Source organism: Pundamilia nyererei, unplaced genomic scaffold, assembly GCF_000239375.1.
Source record: "Pundamilia nyererei isolate P.nyererei 1_Seehausen unplaced genomic scaffold, PunNye1.0 scaffold00038, whole genome shotgun sequence".
Lineage (NCBI taxonomy): Eukaryota > Metazoa > Chordata > Actinopteri > Cichliformes > Cichlidae > Pundamilia > Pundamilia nyererei.
The window spans coordinates 3,526,345-3,548,291 of NW_005187439.1; the positions used below are offsets into that span (position 1 = coordinate 3,526,345).

General features: G+C 40.3%; 1 protein-coding gene across 1 annotated transcript in view; it reads right to left on the reverse strand.

Annotated features, from left to right (window-relative positions):
• Positions 1-463: 463 nt before the first annotated feature.
• prdm6 (PR domain containing 6) overlaps positions 464-21,947 on the reverse strand; it is a 128,719-nt gene continuing 107,235 nt past the window's right edge. The window contains exons 7-8 of the mRNA XM_013910204.1: positions 8,502-8,678; positions 464-1,238 (exon numbers count right to left, since the gene is read on the reverse strand). Of these exons, the coding sequence (XP_013765658.1) occupies positions 1,124-1,238; positions 8,502-8,678 (292 nt within the window). The 3' untranslated portion in view covers positions 464-1,123. The remainder of the gene's footprint in view (positions 1,239-8,501; positions 8,679-21,947) is intronic.

Sequence of the window (21,947 nt, forward strand, 5' to 3'; positions counted from 1 at the left end):
ACTGGACATATCCTGATATAAATCTGGTGACAGTTAAAATAACTGTTTTTTTAATGGTCACCTGACACTGCATCACTCAGGAGAGAGAGAGGCCCAAAAATGAGCCCAAATAAAAAGCAATAGTTAGTATTTATTAGGGGACCAACACATTTAACTCCCTCTGCTGGCATCAGCTAAGACCTCCAGGGAAAACCATCCTGATCCAGAATCAGCTACAAAGTGAGGATCTGAAATTAGGAGCTGGTTATTTATCATACACTGACTCTTCTTCCCATCATCAAAAAAAAGTCTGCAATGGTCACGGCAGACAGCGCCAGCTCCCTGAGCCAGAGGTGTTTTTCCTGTTTAAAGGGAGTTTTTCCTTCCCACTGTTGCCTTTCTCATAGGGATCATCTGATTGTTGGGGTGTTCTCTGTATTATTTTAGGATCTGTACCTTACAATATAAAGCGCTTTGATGCAACTTTTGTTATGATTTGGTGCTAAATAAATAAAGCCGTATCGTGTCCGTTAAAATGGGTCGATCTATTCAGCTAATAGATGAAGGAAGCTAACAATGACTGGTGGAGAGTTTGGACATAAATGCCACAACCAGCAGCTTTTCTCTGTGTGTTTGCAAGTTTTTTACTTCAACCGCAGTCAGGTGCGTCAACACGACTGAAAAGTTACAACAACCATGACACTTCCTCTCATGTTGTTTGATTTAAAGCTTGTTGGAAAGCTGTTATTGCATTACTGTGGTAACTTAAGGTGCTGTCATCAACTTAAAAGCAAGAAAAGGTGAAACAAATGTGATCGTAAATAAGACCAAAGTGACTCTCACACTACACTGAAATGATACTTGCCCAAAAACATTTACCATACATTCCCATTTTGTTGTTTATCCCTGGAAACTCCTGGAATTTGCAAACTTTATTTTTAATCCACACATTTAATTTAGTGCAGGTTGGACCCAATTAACACAGTGATGCTCCTCAGGAGCTTTATTTCTGGAAAACTAAATTAGAATTAATATGAAGTGAGCGTCTTGGTGTGGATGGAGGTCCAAACCTGAAGAAAGAGTCACATTTTCATATTGAACTGTCTTAATGTGGACGTGGTCTCAGTCGGGAAACAGTCGGGGGTTAATCCACCTCGATGGACTCGCTGGTCTCGTTCACGGGTTTGCACTCGTTGGGAAGTCGCTGATGGCGGCTGAGCTGAGTGGCCTGTGTGAAGCTGCGGTCGCAACGCTCGCACCTGACGCACAAACAGAAAGACGCACAAAAGACAGCGATTAGAGGAGTCTGCACGTAGAGAAGCCTGAACAGAGCTGAGGAGAAATACACTTTAAAAGGCAAAACCTTAACATCTGCTGACGCACATGTACACAATCACGCGCACGCACACACCTCCCTGTTAACCCTAATATCCAGTGACAGTATAAAGTGTGTGTGAGGCCCAGCGGAGCAGCAAGCTGTAATTGTTGCCCTGATCCTCACAACCTGACCGACAAATTACACACAGTCCACCTGTCAATAATCTATCAGGCGGGCTGAGGAGGGTATTCCCATCTCACACACTTTAACACACACTCAGATATATCCAGGCCCGATAAGGCAGTGTCACTGTCACTTTCAATAGAAGTAGAGAAGAGAGGGAGCTTTTAGTGTGCGCTGGAGGGGGGTTAGGGGGTAATTTAAATGTATATGAATGTGTGTGTGTGGGGGGAGGCTCTTCAAAGAGAAAGCTGTGTGGAGATATTGGACTTAACAGCCCTGAAACAAGACTAACGTGCTCTCGGATAGATAGATAGGTTGAAGGGGAGGGAGGTGGTGTTAGACACAGGAGGAGAAACAGTGTGGACTGGACAGCGGTCATTAGGAAGCTCTTTAACCAGAGCTTTTCCTCATTAAACCTCATAAACACGACACAGTTTTCTGATACAGCTTCTGCCACTACATTCATCACAGGGCCTGACTTTCTGTCTCGTACATAAGGTGATCACTGCCATAAACCGGCAGCAGGATTATTGGATGCAGGGTTGCTCAACTATAGCAAAAAACACTCATTATTTAGGTCAATATTTATAATAATAAAGTTATTTATTCCTTAAGCTTTGTGCATTTGCTGAACTTTTTAAAAGAGTATTTATCTGAGATTGCATCTAAAAGATGGATGTAGCCACAGTGAAGTCAGCCGGTGTGTTTGTGTTGAAGTCAGTTCACATGTGGACAGCTAAGACACTTGTAAGCTGGATGGGTGCAGCGCACAAAGCAACAGCATCAGCATTATTCCCTCCGAAATGTTGCTAAACCCACAAACTCTGTCATGATGTCTGGTTCATTGGCTTGAGTTTTTTGAGGGAAGACAGCTTGTTGACTGCTGCCTGTGTCAAGATCCTTTCAATTCAAGTTGCCACAAGCTTCAGTGAAATCCAGGTTAAAAAAGAAGAAGAAGAAAAACTAAAGAAAAACCTTATTGAGCCCATACAGTTATTAAAGCTTTCTCCTTCTGTGAAGGTGGACATTTAAAAAAGGAAGTCTTCAATGATTATCTCACTTATGGCCTCAGCTTCAAGTGAAGTATTTCTCAATTTCCGAACAGGGAATGCAGGGACGATATGGGTGTTCAACCATCTAGCGTTGACACCATTAATGTGGTGGAAAGTTGCAGAGACAGTCATCAACTGCCAAGAAGAGCAGGACAGGTTAACTGAACTGATGTCTGACGACGGGTCACATTTGTAGCTTTTTGGATTTGGTGGTTTTATGGTCGCTCTAATTAAAATCAAATGTTTTTAAATGTGTTATTTAAACGGTGTAATTTTAGCTAATGTTGCTGATCTGACTGACCACTGTAAACCAAATTTCATCCTAACATTTTGAATAGATTACTGTCAAACATGTTGCTCCTGGGCGAACCTTAACCTTAAGGTCTCAGAGAGAAGCATTTACCATGAAGGATCATGTACTTTGCATTCAGTTTTATTCCAAAACGTCTGCAACAGCTGAGACCTGAACTGGTGCGACACATTTTGTAAAAGCAGCTCTAGACTGAAAGTACATTAAAACAATGAAGCTTGTGAAACGCGTTTTCAGTGGGCTCCACCTATGTTAATCTGCTTGGGTCCCTGTAATGTAAATTTCAGCATCAGTCAGAGCGTGCAGCGGTCTGCACAGACATCCACCCGCTTGCCTGTTTTCAGGTGTCCAGACAACGCTGCAGCGACTTCTGCCTTCTCATTACTTTGTCTGTCACTCTTAAATAACCAGTTTCTTTAAAAAGAATAAACACAAACTTCTGTTTAAGCTTCACCAAAATTAGTTTGACAGAAACTGTTAGCTCGCCCCATCACATCACAGGATATGAATGTTTTTCTGTGATCACATGAATTTAAAGAAGTCCTGTATGTTTATATATATTACATATACGTGTGTGCATGAGGACCAGACTTTGAGCTGATGGATCTGAAATTATTCTCATTTTCTAAATTTTCTTGCAGCACAAGAAAAAGAAAACAGACCCCCGACTGCTCTGCCATTAAGGTGGATGTTCCTGCTGTCATTTGTCTGTGAATTTACAAAACCACAACAGCTACGGACTTCAAAGCTCCTCTGAAGCTTCTCTGTCACAGCGACTTATCCAGGCACGAAGACGGCTGTCCTGCACAACAAAGAGCAGAGCTGAAACGAGGCAGCTGCAGTCCGCTGGCTATCGACCAGCGGGCGTCTGTTAGCGGCCGCCGCCTCCATTTCTCAGCAGGGAAAAATAATGTTGAGTTGTTGTCCTGACAAAATGACAGAGGCCGCTTTAATCACTTTCCCTCAAGGATCAGTGAAGTTTCAGCTCACCTCTTATCTTAATCTCATCTGTACGGATGTGGATCGAATGCGAGATAAACAAGTACAGACTGTGTTCAGTCACAGACTGATAGAAGCTGAAGGGCTAGAAGAAGTACAGACGAAGTCTTCATTTACAACAACGTTCAGCACCGAGACCGAGCAGTTCAGACAAACTCTGACCACACCTTTACTTCAAAATCAAAGGCTGTGTTTGTGGGAAACGTGCAACTCTGGTTAGTAAGATCTCTTTCCTGAGGGAATATTTTTGAAAAGAAATCATGATCTAACCATGCATTCATGTGGTGTTGGATTAACTGGAAAAGAGAATTTCCCACTGGGGAAAATCCACATGAACACCACCTTAAAGTTGGAACACTAACTGGGAAAGTCTGAGAAATTGTTGTTGAGCTTTTGCAGTCACACATTAAAACATGGCGGATGAAAGACAATATTTTGTTGAGTGCAAGAAACTTTTTCAATTATTGGCGCAAAATGCTCAAAACTTGTTTGGGCAGCACCATCGAAATGAAATTTCACGAACTGGTCTTTAAGGTGTCGCGGATAAATACAACAAAATAAAATGATACGACCAAGACAAAAACTGTGGTATTTTATAAATATAATGATAAACGCGAAATTCACTGTGTAATTGTGTAACTTTATTAGCAGCGTCCTCCTGAAATGCGCCAACAACACTGAGAGTAACATCCTCCTCTCTGCCCCTTAATGGTTGCCATGGTAACGCGTAAATATTTCTTTCAAAATAAGACACACAAAGCGCATGAAAATATATAGGAAATTTATTCATAACACACGGGAAAAGACCCAGGGAAACTGAGTTAACGATAAAAACCCTGAAAATCATAAATTTCACACCCGAGCCTGAACTCTCGCAGCCCGGAACCAAATAACTCGTCCGGGGCCCGGGTGTTGGGGACCGCTGCTGTGTCACGGTCCTGAGTCTGGCGACTCATTGTTTATGTTCTTGTTTATTATTATTCTTTGATTGAGTTAGTTTCCGCTTATACTTTAGTAATTTTTAGATCTCAGGTTTTGTTACTGTCCTTCTCTTGTGTTCCATGTGTCACATCAAGTCATGTCAAGTGCTATTGTCCGTTTTTTCCCAGTCTCCATATTCATGCACCTCCCGTGTCAGTCATGTCTCCGTGTCGCAGTTTGTTATTGTCTCTGTGCTCCATGTTCTCTCTGTCTTCTCTGTCTCCTTGTCAAGTCTGCGTTCCCGTGCCTGTGTTCAGTATTTCCTGTTTTATTTTGACAGTCTGGTGTTCAGTGTTTTCAGCTTTGCTTCCGCCCTTTCTCGTTTGGTCAGATTAGCCCCAGCTGTATCTCACTCCTGTTTCCCATTCCCTCGTTACTCCCTGGTGTATTTAAGCCCTGTGTTTTCCTCTGTCCGTTGTCACGTCACGTTACCCGTTTAAAGTGCTTTATAAATAATATTGAATTGGATTGGATTAGATTGCTATCTAGTTTCCAGTTTAGGTTAAGTTTCTGTGAGTTTTGGGTTTTGTTTGATTTTTGCTACAGTGCAATAAAGCTGCTTTTTTATTTCATCTGCATTTGGGTCCTTCATCCTGCCTGCCACACAGCGCTGCATGACAAATAGAGTCAACAAATGTTTAAAGAAACATTGAAAAAAATGTTTAGTTTTCCTAATTTATTACAAGAGGTAATGACTCTACCAGCATCCACTACACAAAAGCATAATCTCTGTGTGCTGGCTATAGAAATAGGCATTTGTTAGTCCTAAAGCATAGTACATATTAGTGTTTTGGGTTTTTTGTCAGTATTCGCTCACTCTGAATGCTGTCTCTATGCAGCTTCACAGTAATAGAATCATAAATATAATGTACTAAGGCAAACAACTTTCTGTGGTCTCCAGGATGACATCATTTAAAGCTAAGACGTTGCTTCTCTGAACAAAATACAGAAGAACAAAAAGCGGAGCAGAGAAAACAGCAGCACGCTTTGACAGCCTGCACAGTCCAGTGAGCATCAGCACCGAAAAGCTGCCGACCACACAGAATCGCGGCCTCCGTCTCCTCAGTGGGAAAATAAAGTTGAGCGTTTTCCTCCTGACAAAGTGACAGTGGCAGCTTTAATCTATCCGCTGCACCGTCCGAAAGGAGATAACTCCCCGAGGCCATCGATCCGCTAAAGATTTCTGACGCACGTCCGTGATTGTCTTTGTCCCGCTCTGCCTCCACCGAGACTCTGAAGTGCTGATGAAAAGGTTCGGGGGTTTCCTCTGATTGCTTATTAAGAATGCTGATTTGGTTTAACTGAATTTAATCGCCACCGCTTGTCGTTTCACTTTTTACACCATGATCTCTTGTTCCTCCTTGCTCTCTCTCACTCATCCTTCTCGCCTCTTCGCTCTCCACGTCAATGATGACTTTGGATTTCTCTGATTGCTTATTAAGAAGGTTAATTTGATTCTATCCCCGTGTTCCCCTGATGCCAGTCCTTTAGACTTTGCACAACTCAAACATCTTATTTTGCTTTCTTCACTTTCTTTTATGTCTCTTACTCTTTGGCCCTTCTGGCCTCCACTTGAATGCTGACCTCTTGGTCCACTGGAGGAATCCTTATTGTCCTCTGTTGCTGATTAGATGACAGGATGACAACAACAGCATCCAGAAGCCTCGAATTGCAGCGTGGCATGCCCTCTAATTATATTAGCCTTAACCAGCAGAAGAAAATGGAAATGAGTGTGGGGAGATTCATTACCGGGCTGTTAACAGATCCTGTATTTACACTGGACAATCTGCTGATGCCCTCTGATTTACAATGAGGAACAAACAAGAGAATTTCCTCATAGTTTAACGTTACAGGCAGCCAACAGTAAAGCATCAAAGGTCAGAGGTCACAGCAGACATGATGGAAGTGAATGGAAGAAAATATTATCACGAATAATGAATAATAGAAAAGTGATTGAGAAAGTAGTAAGGGATATAAAAGCAGTTTGCAAATGACTCTTATTATGATTTTGGTTTTTAGGACCAGAGCTAAATTTAGAGCTGAAGACCAAAAAGAAAAATGTAGACAACAAATCAACTGGTTTCTAAACTTCTGAAGCGTTTGGTAGTTTCAGTGAAAATGTGTTAGCCACCATCACGTTTGATTTTTGGAGGCAGAAGTGATGCGTTTGGATGGAGTGCTAACTTATCAGCTAACGCTAACTAGTTTGGTGAGCAAGCTGGATGTAAGTGTGTAATGCACAGACTGATAGCGGCGTATTAGTGCTTCTTATTAGTGCATCAAAACTGAGGCATGGACTTCTTAGATGGTCTTTTCTCATTTTTAAACTCCAGTGTCTCCTTCACATACCTTTAGATCAGGAGAGGGGAACTCAAGCCCTCAAGGGCCGGTGTTCTGCAGGTTTTAGACGTGTCCTTGATCCAAATGGCTAAATTAGCTCCTCAACATGTCTTGAAGTTCTCCAGAGGCCTGGTAATGAACTAATCATTTGATTCAGGTGTGTTGACCCAGGGTGAGATCTAAAGCCTGCAGGACACCGGCCCTTGAGGCCTGAATTTCCTCACCCCTGCTTTAGTTGTTCAGTCCTGGTATGTTAACAGCTGCCAAAGTAAAACTGTGACTCAGTTGAAATATTTACCTGTAGATAATCTGAATGGCCACTCTAGAACCTGCAGCACCATTGGAGGACGTGTTGATGTGTCTCTCCAATATTCATGAACAAGAACCTGAGTTCCCGCTGCTTTAGTGCATATTATTTATTAATTTATTTACTAAAGCATATCTGTGTACATCTGTTGACAACAATGAAATCCCAACGCATTTACTACCGTTTTATATTTTTTTCTTTTGTGCAAGCTAAAAATCAGGACTTCAAGCCCTCGGTGGCTCACTTTAGTTTTCTTATGGTGACGTAATTAGCAATGCTAATGAGAGAAAGCGTTGGTTTCAGGAGTGCTGGGGGAAATTGATTTAGCATCCAGACAAAGCAGATGTGACACTCTTTAAAAACATATTAATCATTTTATGATTCTACAAATTTGATGTCAATGACATGAAATCCTTCCATTGATCTGTATCAGACTCATATGGGAATATACACCATAATTGCTTTTATTACTGATTTAAAAACCTGAATAATTTACAAGCTGGTGTAACAAAAATATTTAGATTCACAGTTTATTCTAGTACCTGCTATTAGAGAAGTTCGGTCAGAGCTTTATTTGTTCTAAATCGTTCTCTGCTGTACCAACATGGGTCGCTGTTGATAATTACCAGTTTATGGGAACATCAGTTGCCATCCAGATTAAAAACAATCCATGGTGCCTTTGACATTTTGAGCGGTTTAGCGGATCCCTGAGCGTTATATTGTCCTCTGTACAGTTTATTCAATGACCTCAAAGACATAATTATGAGAGACACAGAAAGACAGAGACAGCGCTCAAAGTTATGAAAGTGAAATTATTGGTGTCAAAAGTATAATTTTCAGGAGAGGAAAAACTTATTTGGGACAAAGTCACCCAATATATCTAAAGGTGAGACTTGCTTCTACAATAATTTTGGTGGTGACAGTTAAGAGCAAGTCGAGTGGTATTAGCTGGGTTGTTTGTCGCAACAGGTGGCAGGTGGGGGCAAGGTGGGTGGATTTTATGGGTGTTTGGGGGTACTCACTGTTACTTACTTGAACGGCTTCTCTCCTGTGTGTGTGCGGATGTGGTTGTTGAGCGTCGTGGCGCCAGCGAAGGCCCGGCCGCAGTATCCACATTTGAAAGGTCGGTCGCTGGAGTGCGTCACTACATGGTTCCTCAACTCTGACGGCTGAGAGAAGGACTGGGAGCAGTGGCCACACTGGTATGGTCTGAGGACAAAGACAGTCGGATGAAAGAAGAAAACAGAAGGTGTGTGCGTGCGGGAATGGCTTAAATTCACTGCCTTAAATTTGCATTCTTTCTAACAGTCAGCAGGGGGCACCATTTGTAGTTGCAAAAAGAGGACTGCTACTAGTGCTCACTTTATCGAAAATGAATTTAGAATATTATTGTAAAAGGCAAGATTTTAAACTAGTGATTGAGGCGAGGTCATAGAGGATGTGAGCTGAAGCTTCATTTTCTCATAGACTTCTACACATTCACATCCTCTTCAGTTACCTGAGATGTCTCCCCCTACTGGCCATGATGTTACTTACCCGTAGGTCTATTGGTAAGATCATATTTTATTTTGTTAGCTCTGTTACTTTGTGACTCTTGTGCTCCATGTATTAATTTACCACGACATGAAAATTCATCAAAAAAAGAATTATTTCTTCATCTTCCCCATGAAGATTCTTCATTTTTATGGGTTTGTTCCACCTTTTCTGTTGTTCTTCCATTATCACAAAGAAACAATGATGCACAGATGAATTTTTCTGGGTGCTTGTAACTGGAGTGGAGCAACGTGAATTAACACAAAATGAAAATTTGGAGACATTTTGTTTACATACAGAAAAACATGAGCCTGCACACATTACAGCTCACTAAAAAGCAATATATATGGTCTATAAACACACGCAAACAGGGGGCGGGGGAAGTCGGACACTGCTCCGGTAACCATGGCAGCCTGACCCTCATCAACAATGCAGGCCTAGATCATGACTGGACCATTTATCATGGTGTGTGTGTGTGTGTGTGTTTGTGAAGAATAGCAGTTACACAGAATGAGATAGAGACAGTAAGAGAACAAGAAAAGAAGAGATATATTAGGTTATTGTGTGTCAGTGTGTGTGTGTGCGTGTGTGTGTGTTTGGCCCAAATGGGAGTTAAACAAACAACCAAACAGAAGCTGTGTGTCTGCTAATAGAGTGTCCTGCTTCCATACAGCAGCAGATCTAATCTCACACTCCTTCCATTCGCTGAGCCGAACACGCAGCCAGCTGTGAACATTATCGAGGTATTTTGTTTTCACTTACAGGACACTTCAGCCTCTGCTCATATCTTGCATCTCCTCTCTTTTCCCCCATTATCATTTTCAGGCTCTGTGTGCAAACCTCTGTTTCCCACATACAGACTTTACTTAGGCAGCCCGCCCAAGCATATATGTTGATGCTTTTCTTTATTATCTTTTTGAGAGGATAATTTAGTACTGCTCAACCCTCTGCTAAACAAACTCACCCCGGCTCTTTTCTTCACATGTTTTCCTTACAGGCTGTCTCACTGGCCACATTGCTATCTGTGTAGGTTTCTTGATATCATTTAGCTACGTCTTCAGAGAGGATCATCGTCCACCTCCCTGATGGCAGCAGTCCCTTCATCTGATCTGAAAACTTACTGAAGTGGAGAGTCAGTCTAACCAGAACACAGCAGCTGATTATATTGGTCCAATATATACATTTATCTGTAAGTATTTTGAAATGTCACTATTTACAGAGCAGAGACTTGTAGCAGTAGTATTTCACATGCCTTTTTTCTTCCACAGTTTGGTTTGCACATTGCATTCCAGTTTTATGGACTGCTTGTTTAAAATCACTAAAATTGCAGAGTGAGACCTGAAACAAAATCAAGCTTCGAGGCACTCCATGGCTTTGACACAGCACCACAGGAAGATGTGGGGTTAAAGTACATAGAAAGTCAGTTAGTGCCGTGTATCAGTCAGTGTGCATTGATGAGCCGGGAGCTCTGAGGTGATTAGCTGCTGTGTGTCTTCTGTCAGTCACATTAACGACCTCAGGAGTACACTGAGGATCCCGTTTTTAAAGCTGCTTTAAAGACAGGGATCAGGGACGCTCTGGTGATTACCATTGGTACTTTATCTGCTACAGTCACACTTTAGCTAAGCATGGATATTATCATTAATTACTTTAATGAGTGTTATGGCTACTTTTACTCATTGTAATTGTAATCAGCATTATTATTGCGTCAAACGCAGGTGGGGCTCCTCTGTGTTTCATTTGCTGGTTCTTCCCATGTGTGGATTTTCTCCAAGAGCCTGGGAGACATTCAGGCCCAGGATATAAAAGAACCAGAGCTGGAGCCTATCCCAGCTGTCATAGCAACCTCTCACCCCACGAGAGCAGGGTTCACCTTGGACATGTTGCATGCTCACATTCACACCTACGGCCAGAGATGGTCAGTAAAACGTTAAAGGTAATGCGTTACTGTAATCTGATTACTTTTTTCATGTAACAAGTAAAGTAAGGGATTACTGTTGCAAAAAGGTAATTAGATTACTGTTACTTTCCCTAATATGGAGTGCGGGAGAGAGTACGACCATGCAGTGTTTAAAGCTTGGAAGCATTTACATCACTTTGAGTTTGATTCCATGAAAAGCGACAAAAACATCAGCGTCCAATGTACTCTGCGTGGGAAGAAAATTTCTTTCTACAGCAAAAAATTAAACTTCTAATCTGAGCAGGCACCTAGCACGCCGCCACGGGAATGTGAAATTTAAAGAGAAACCCCCGGATCTCCCCCACTGACATGACTGCTGCGGCACTGGGCAAACCTCCACCTGCCTCACAGGACTCAGTGCTGCTGGATCTTTGAATGTGTGTTTTACTTGCATCTATTTGAAAGAGTGAGTGTAAACACAAAACACTTGATTTTATATGATGGATTATGCAGAAAAAAATTGAATTGGGCTGAAAGGTCTATTCTTTATTATGTATTTAGGTTGTGTGGCATGTTTTTGAAAAGTAACTAAGTAATAAAGTAACAAATTACTTTTGAAAATAAATAATCAGCAAAGTAATGGGATTACTTTCATTGAGAAGTAATCAATAATTAGTAACTAATTACCATTTTCAAGTAACTTGACCAACACTGCCTACGGCCAGTTTAAAATCACCAGTTAATCAGGCAATCATGGAATACACTGCAGAAGGATTTGCAGCTCTCTCAGCTGATTTCGCTGAGAGGTCTCCTTCTTCGGTGGTTTCTTTCTTCCTCTTTTTCTCAAATTTATGGATTAATGAAGTTTATTTTATCCTTTTATGAACCAGGCTTTTAGACCTCTCTGAGACACACTTTGATTTCTTGTCTTTACCATCTTTATCTCTCCGTAGTCCAAAAACATCTCATCAGACTTGTATATCCATCCATCCATCCATCTTCGACCACTTATTCGGGGAAGCAGTCTAAGCAGTGAACCCCAGACTGCCCTCGCCCCCTCCACGTCTTCCAGCTCATTCAGGGAGCACACCAAGTTTATCCAAGACAGCTCAGAGACATAACCTCTCTGGTGAGTCCTGGGGCTGCCCCTGGTTCTCCTCCCAGTAGGACATGCCTGAAAGACCTCACCTATGAGGCACTAAAATCGGTTGGCTCAACCACCTTAAGTGGCTCCTTTCAGTGGAGGAGCAGTATCTCTGAAGGAGATCCCCTTCATGATTTCCTCCTGGTAGGATCTCCCAAGGCAAATTGGACCTGGATGAGGGGCCAGACAAAGAGAAATTCTGACAACCGCTATGATGACTAAAAAAACCCCCCCAAAAATCAAGGGTCCAGTTTACACTGTCCAGACAAGGTCACCAGAGGTAGAGGCTGAAGGTGCGAGCCTCTGGTGGCCCGGTCCAACTAGGCTTAGCCTGAAAACCTACATGAATATATAGAAGCCGCCAGGGGGGCTTGAAAAATGTTTAGTCATGAAGGAAATGGAAAAATGATATAGTTTTTTCTGTTTTCCTTTTCATATGGGTCACTTGGTTCTGTATTACTGTGTAAGCTGTTAAACTGACAGGATAAACTCCCATGTGCTGCCTGAAAATAAAGCGATTTTCATTCTGAAACTAATAAGACAAAACTCTGACATCAGTTCCTTACAAATGGGTAAATACCCCAGAACTAGAATAAAACAAATAGACCAACATCTTCACCACTCTAATAAATCACAAACACCCACAATACCCTGAGACGATGTAGACACACACACACACACACACACACACACACACACACACACACACACACACACAGGAAAGTAATAAGAGTAAAATAGTGTAATATAAAATCGAAAAATTCTCACTTGCAGTTTTCCACATAAAAGGCGTCTCGCCGTGGGGGTCGGTTCATTTATCAGCCGGCCGGTCTATAAGTTCACGCCTCAGTGGGCCGCACCACTATTTATTAGGTGGGTTTTCTATGAAGAGCTGCATTGATTGTGAATAGTTTAAGTTGATGAATGTGTGGATATTATTTATTAAGGCAGCAGGCCGGGAGATTAATGCCCGGTTATTGTTTATTACAGGGAGGAGTGGAGGAGGAGGAGGTGAAGCATAAACACCTCTATCATGCACATAAACACACATGGACACACAGGTATGTGCATATGCAACCAAAATATGGGAACAGACAGGCAAATGCAAATACGATCATTTATGCATAAATTACCGCACATACTGTACGGTCTGGGTTTTATACCAGAAACACTGAACTTCTTTACCATGAAACACAGGGGTGTGCGGATAACACAGAGAGGGGAAAAAAGCTTTAGGAAACTTTAGTTTTTAACAGATTTCACTGGTGAATGTGACACTGAGCACTGAAATGAAATACAGATAATATTTCAAAATATCAAGGTTTTTCCTGGCTTTTAATGGGCATGCTGAAAACCAGACTAGGTCTGCCTATAGCTAAAACAAGTAGTCTGTGTTTCCACGTTTAAAAGGACCCTTTTCCTCTCAATTTCATAATGAAATGTAGCTAGCAAGCTTTCTACTCTTGTTCTATGACAGCTGAAGCAATTAAGAAAAGTGATAGATTGACATTTTTTGCATGCGGGATAAATCCTAATTAACTCCCCAAATAAGTTCCTAGAGGACTGTTGCTGAAACGTCACATTAAATTTGTTTCGAAGGGGAAACAAATTTCAAACAAATTGTTTTACATTTTAGAATAAACTCATATTTTGATGGAAAAATAGGTTCTAGACAAAACTGAGAGTCATTCTAAAACCATTTTAAACCCAAAGTCAAAAAGCATGGGGAGAAAATATTCTCACAAAATAGGGTTGAACTCATCTTTATGACTCAGTGACTCAGATCATGTTCATATTATCAAAACAAAGCACTAGATGTCAAACATATGACACCACATCTCCATTTTAGGGATGCTCCTTGTGACTATTTTACTAACAAACAGGATTTTAAAAAAGTCTAAAAGTAAGAAAACACTAACTAGGAGAACAGAGGAGAAGTGGAAAGTGTATCATGGGGTCTACAGCAGCATAACTAAGTGAGGCTCAGGGTCAGCCGATCAAGCTCTAACTATATGCTTTATGACAAAGGAAATCTTAAACGAAGACAAGGTCTGTCTCTTGAATCAAAACTGGGAGCTGTATAGGAGCCTGATAGCTGCCTCCCATTCTACTTTACGAAACTCTAGAAACTGTTATGTGATGGCTATGTGCAGGCAGGAAAAGGACCTAAAGTGCAGACTCCGGAGACAGAAAGTAACTCAAAACAGCTTTAATACTGAACTCAAAAGGGTACCAAAACTAAGACTACAAAATACACCTACACAGCTAGATAAGGGTAGATCGCGACAATGACAAACTGAAACACAGGGCTTAAATACATAGAGGGAGCAATCAGGGAATGGACAACAGGAGGGAAACACTTCTGGGGCAAATCAGAACTGACGAGACAAGGAAGCGTAAACTGATCACACTGAGGTAAGACAGAGACCTTCAAACTAAAACAGGAAACACAGACTGAACAAAGACACAGACTCACATGCAGGCACTACAACAGAGGGAACAGAGACGTGGGACCAGGGCAGACACAGACACTGACTGGACACGGGGGATATACGGACAGGGGAGACAGCAACTAAGGATTACACAGAGACAAACCATAAGACATGACTCTAACAAAAACCCAAAGACTAGAAATTATAAATAATATAATGAACTCAAAAACCCTGGGTCAACGACCCAGGCATCCTAACAGAAACCACAAGTAAGCCTGCAGTCTGAGGCTGATATGTCTACTTGGATATACTATCATAACATCATAGATGGAGCCTAATAATTATGTGACAAGAAGGATTTAAAATTTGGTAACAAAACACATTTTAAATGTTGCAAATGCCTGAGAAGTCCAATCTTTATATACAGTCTATGTACACAGTTGGACATGCTTTTTACAAATATGAGAGATTTTGACTGCAATTTTCACAATTTTTATGTTTTCCAAATAGTGTTCATTATAATTTGTCAGAAGCTTAAGCTCATGTGTCAAAAAAATAGACACACTGGAGAGCATTTCACATTTATGATGAAAAATTCCTTATTTTACTGTCAAATTAATGAATTAATTTGGTATTAATTCTTGTAAGAAGTTGTTATTTCAGTCTTTTCTTCATCTTTGTTACAGCTGATCTCATGAACCTCTCCCCGTTTCTCTTTTTATTGCTACAAACGAAGCTGCTCCATTTGGACTGCTGGCTAACTGTATCACGTCTCTCTCGGTGGCCGTTAGCATCAAGTCGTTACTCAGTCCGATTGTGTCGACAGCACAGACAGCCAAATATGTCTAAAATCAACAACGCAACAAGGTAATAAAAACACCAAATGGACAAGTTAATAATGCTTAGTTTGGATACTCGATGAGAGCAAAATCAGCTGCTGTGTTGTTCACGCTTAGCTTAGCCTGTGTGTGTATGTGAGATCTGTAAAATTAGCCATTTTCAACACATCCGTGTAATACGGTTCAGGACAATAAACCTCGTGTCAGCTTTCAACACAACATGTGGTAGGAACAACAGAGTCAGAGTCAACATGTCGCTGTGTCCACACCTTTAACACATGAGCTGATGAAAGAGGCAGCGTGTGTGAGAGACCGACTGCATGCCGACCAGACCTCACTACTGAGACTACATGGGAATGAAATGTTCTGGCTCGCATACATGTTTTCATGGCATCAGAGAGAGGTCAGAGGTCAAGAAGGTGGACAGGCGAATGGAAAGTAAGAGCGTTGCTGATCAGATCTCTCGTAGACTGGAGAGAAAAACATTTAAACGGTGTGTGGTGAAGTGGGAACTTCACACGATGACAAAAACATGCAAATGACTGCTCTACTGCAAGACCGCAGGCAGTGAAATTATGGGCTTAAATTGTGGTCATAAATATTGTGAACTGAGTTTTGTAACCTTGTAAACAAAAATATCTGAAAATTTTACGTTTGTGCATCTATTTGTATGTTTGTAAAAAATATTTACACAAGTTGCTTTTTTTTTGTTAAGGTCCAGATACAAACCAAAGAACTACGTGTAAAACTCTGCGCTCACGTTCGCTCGCTTGCGTGTGAAATACTCATGACCATAATTTGAGCCCAGACGAAAAGTCTGTCCATCATATTGCTTGTACAGATTACTATGAAGCAAGGGCCTGTGTGTTAGAGTCTTCCCTTGTGACTTCAAAATAAAAGCCTGGGTAAATATAATCACTAAGACTCTAGACAACCTGAGGTTTGCAGTAGCGGTGGAAAAAAACTTACAAAAACACTATTTGAAAGTCTATTTTCTAATCAGTTTGTAACATTTTCTTTGTCATTTTTAAAAAAAAATGTACAGATGTTGTAACATCTGTAAAAATTGTAGGATTATCAGCAAACAGTAAACACCACTGTGCTAAAAGTTGCAGTATGATCAGTGGCCATTTAAGGCTCCAAAAGTGAGTTCATCCAAAAAAACAAACAAAACCAAACACAATGCATCATTAGCATTACCAGGGGTGCAGCTGGTCTGACTGACAGGTGGATGTTCTGCTCTGACTGTAGGTTTCACCTCCATTAATTGGAGTCACTGAACTGGACCTTTTCACCATGTCTCTGCTGCTGCTCCTGCTGCTTTTGGACCTTCTTCAATAGAATTACCTTAGAGTTTGTGCTGTTTTATAGTTTGTGAGTTGCACTCATGCAGTTTCTGGATGCAGACTAACAAAGTGAGCGTGACAAGTGTTAGCTTGTAAGATTATTTTTACAGAAGGACAAACATATCTGCTTCTAGATTTAATAAAAACAATATTTAACCACTACATTTCTGACAGCATCACATTCATATTTTTATGTGTTTGGGGGTTAAATCGGTTGCTTGCAGATGATGTTTTCATTTTCTGAGCTTTTAATTTGATTTAGGACCTCAGTGACTCAGTGAATATGTGTGTGTGTGTTTATTTGCAGCGTGCAGTGATGCAGAGTGAAGTGTGTCGATTGACCCGCATGGACTCAGTCTAATCCATATGGAGTTATATCTGTGCTGTGAGGACGTCTCCTCTGTCTGCCTCATATGAAGACATTATTCCCTTGAGACCAGCAGCTATAAATCACTGCTCCCACATCGTCAATACAGAATCAATGGCCCTCTGAACACACATAAAAATATGTATGTATGTGAGTGGAGCACGGACATCCTAGCACAAACAAAATCACTGGAAGACAACCGTGAACACACACAACTCCTTTTTCTTTTATGTGCTGTTTTTTATCCTCCAGTATCCATGTCTTTTTGTTTCTCTCTGTCTTTTCTTTTTCTTTCAAACCTTATTGACTGATCTATTAGAGCAGAAAGTTCACATAATGTCCTCTCATCAGCTAGCTGTACTCATCAAACCAACCTCATAAAGAAAACTAAGCAAACAGCCAATATTGTGTCATTGTAGATAATGCCTTTTGTGTGTTTTGTCTGTTTTAGTGTGTATGTGGTCAGGGAGTACTGAACATACATTATGGGTATTGTAGTTCAAAAGGAAAACATAGTAATTAAGAAGATCTACTGATGGGTCCCAAACAACACTGGGTGATTTTACCAATTTATCATTTTCTGTTTATCCTCAATGATGGATTTACCGCCATTGAAATATCTGCAGTAAATGTCAGCTTTGAATGTGCGTTTTACAACTTTTTTCACTTATGCATTTATGATCACGCCCTGAATGAACAGACCAATTTTATGTTAAAGACTCAGGATTGACGTGTATGAGTGTTTGCTATGTCTCAGCAATCCGGTCTTTAAGTCTGACGTCATTAGCCGTGTCTGGGCCCAAACTCCGCTGCAGGTCCATAAGTCAACGATCACTGCAGGATCGCTGAGAGTTGGAAAACTGTCTAAATTCTTTCATCTGTAATAAAATGATCAGTGTGGCTGCTCTACCAGGTGTAACAATTAAGTTTAACATCCAAGCATCCATGGAAATCGAATTTATTATCTCTCTGTAGTTAGAAGTTAGCAGGGAGGTAGCTCGCTAGTTTCCATCTAAATATAATATACCATGTCCTGACTGAAGGATTTCTGAAACAAATGAATTAGTGAATGTTTGAGTGGATATGCTAATTGATTAGCTTCACTTTGACCAGTTAACATGATACATAAAACTAACCTATGTATATGCCATCATTTGCTTTCTAGTGTTTGCTCTCCAAAGCTAGCTGTAACTTAGCTATACAATATGAAGCTGGCACTAGAAGCTTTGTCACATCCAGTGATGGGAATAACGGCGTTACTAACGGCGTTACTTTTTTCAGTAACAAGTAATCTAACTAATTACTATTTCTATCGTTACAACGCCATTACCATTACTAACAAGAAAATGCGGTGCGTGCGGTCGCGTTACTATTTTTCAACAAACAGACAGTTGAAGCTGTCTTCTGCTTACTGCATCTTATATCAGTTGCATGGAAGTAGCTGTAAGTAATCTGGGCGCTACAGCTTTAAGCAGCTGCGCGCGCTCCAATGGACGGTAATCACTTTCTGCCCGTCGATCACTTTTTGGCACAACACCTGGAGTAAGTGCAAAACAATCACATGAGTGCTGCTGTTTGGCTGAAGAAGAATAAAGTAGTCGCCGTAAGCCAATCACACGATCACTTCAAGACGCCAAAGCAACAAGGTGATATATACCAGTTTTTAAATTGTGGTGATAGGCCACGTAAAACCAGAGTCATGATAAACAATATATAGGCGGCGTTTTTCCTGAATAGTTTCGTCACGTTTACTGTCTAAGGACAGCGCTAGCAAGCACTCTCTGCTTATGACCAAAAAATAAATAAACACATCAAAAAACCCTTTCGTGTTGGTGGAAAAATGCACCATGTCAACCAATCAAAAATGATTTGGCAACATGACATTTGGTTGTTTAGGAAGACGGGGAAGTTTTAGGAGTAACTGTGTGTGTGACAGAGAGAGAGAGCAGAAAAAGAGAGAGAGCGAGTTTTGAGATGTGAGAGATTTGTGACGTTTACTGTGTTTGTAGTGTGTAGTTAATGTGTTGTCTTGTGTAGTTAGAGTGTAGTGTTGTGGATAGTTTTGTGTTGTGTGTCAAAACAATGAGGTGACTGCTGTCTTCAGGTAGAGAACAGGAGTAATACACCTGCTGTCAGACCTGCAGGTATGTGATTTTCTCCTTTATAGTGGACAGAAATAATTTTTTTGGAGTGGCACAAATAATTTGTTTGGCATCTTATTTAATGCAGAACACCTGATTGTTATGTAAATAGTTTGAAATGGTTATAACAAAGGGTAAAAGGTAAATGGCTGCAAATAACTTCGTTTGCAAAACTTGTGCATAGGATTGTAAAATTGACAATTTATATTTGCATTTAAAGTTATGAAATATGATTCAATAAACATGTTTGTGGTTGTTACAGTAAAAAATATAACTTTTTCTACTCGGATTTTATGTTTTTTGTCTGATTTTAGGTCAATTGAGTTAATACAGTAAGTCAAAATGAAAACATAACTGTAAATTAGGACACGTGAGGTTGTGCTGAAAAGAATGACATCAATTTTTAACACCAGTTTGTAAAGATATGACCAATTATACCCTGGACCCCAGAAGGTTAAACATTTTTTGTTAAAGTAACACAATAGTTACTTTTCAAGTAATTAATTACTTTTAGAATCTTGTAACTCAGTTACTAACTCAGTTACTTTTTTGAAGAAGTAACTAGTAACAATAATTAATTACTTTTTCAAAGTAACTTGCCCAACACTGGTCACATCCAAGCTAATGCCATTGTCATTATTCAGGTAGTATTCAACATAGTGATACATGACAGAGCAACTTAATTGTGCAAGGCAGTCTTGTGCATGTCTCAGCAATGTTTTTGTCAATGCCAGCTGACAAATGTGAGCAGCGGTTTACTGACTGCAGTTCACTTAACAGCCACGGGTATCATTTATATGATGGTCTGAGGGTACACTGAGCTTTCTGCTTCGGTTTTCAGAAATGGTGGCTGAAAATGTCCCAGGCCTCTAAGCACTGTAATATGACCAAACTACATTAAACAAATAAAAGCGATTACGGATAAGCACATGGGAACATTGGTGCATTTTAAACTGGAAAAAGTAAAACCACCTGAGACTTGAGGGTCTAAAATTTGCTCCAGTGTGCTCTGCCAGCCCACAGAGCTTTACTTACTGATACTAAACAAAACTCACTCGCATGCAGATGCAAAACAAAGTAGGTGTTTATTATAATGGCAAACATGACAGATAAAAATAGACTTTGAAGAAATTTCTACAAGCCCGTCCATCACAGTGATGAATCATTATCCTGCGGCTACACATTGAAAAGAGAAAAAAGCTATTTTTCAACACATCTGTATGTCCAGCAGGGACAACACACATCTGTGTTAGTGTTAAATGCAAATATGTCTTCACTGCCGGGTGATAAATCTCCTAAATGTCAACTGTTTAGTAACACAAAGAAACAGCCTCGTTATAGCCTGGCATGCAAACATTTTGAGTTAATTGTGTTTTGAGAATTTTCTCAGCTCACAGAGCAGCAAGTGAGACCCAGCTGAAAACATGAACAAGTGTGTTGGTTTTAACACTGATAAATCCATTACACTTCTGCAAAACATCTCTGAGCATTCAGATTCTTCAAGAGACAACTAAGGTTTAAATGTGTAACCAGTTACAGTGCAGTCCAGAGGTTTTATATTTATATTTAATTCCCAGAGAAACACTTTCAGATGTTAATTACCACCACTGGTCCCCCCCCCAATGCTCCCAGTGAGCTATGGTTTACTCCGCTAAGATAGAGTGCAAGATATAATTAATTAACTCCATCACATGTCCCTCACCATCTAGCATTTTAACCGTTAGCTGGAGACAGTAATACTTGTTTTGCTTACAACAAGCTGGAGAAACAACTGCCAAGTTGATTAGTTCTAACCAGAACGTGAGGCAAGCAGAGAACTGGTTTGATGCTGCAGAGCAGAGCAAGGACTATTTACACCAAGATAGTGGAGGTGGAGTCTGTGCATAGGATGACGAGCTTAGTGGAATGGTAGCTGATTATTGCTCCATTTTGTATTGGGACTAAGTTTATACATGGTATTATTCTATAATAACTATTTATTCAAAATGTGTACTACTCAAACAATGTTAGTGTTGGGAAGAGTTTAATTAGATCATTAGAGAAGGGTGATTGGACAAAACAGCAGAAGCTTAATGCAGTGAAAAGTGACGGATGAAGCTCCAAGAATTAAGGCCAAACACAGGCTGATATATTAATGAAGAATAGTCTACCAGAGTGCTAATATAAAGTCAGTGGCAGGTTTCTCAAACTGTGGGGCAGGCCCCTCTAACAGGACTTTAAATCATTGCAAATTGGGTTTGGCTGACCAGGAACAGAGTGAAACTCAGTTGAATAGATGAATTTGTGGGGGTAAAATTTCTAAAGATTACAAATAGATTGTTAATGCTTTGGTGATCTTTATTTTACTAAAATTGAACATTTTTATTTTTGATTGGCAAAAATTTTAGCTATTGGGTATGCTGGTTGGGTATCCCAGAAAAATGTTATCTGTAAAATCAGCACATTTACGTCAAAAATATTTGAAACGCTTATGTTTTTACCATTAAATTAAAAAATATAAAATTGTAATCCTAAAAAATGGTAAGACAAAATAACACATTTTGGATTATTTTGGGGTTAAGCTAAATGAAGCCACCAAAAAAGGAGGAGCTGGGGTGGAGGTGGGTTGGTTAAGGCTAAATTTTGTATTTTAAGTAGGCTATATTGGATATGTCAACGATTATCAGATGAGCCATCAGTTGACCTGGACTGCCATTTGATCAACATTAACATCAAATATAATATATAAAATACATAAATAAAAATCAAATCAAGTGGGAATTAGGGTTTGCCATAT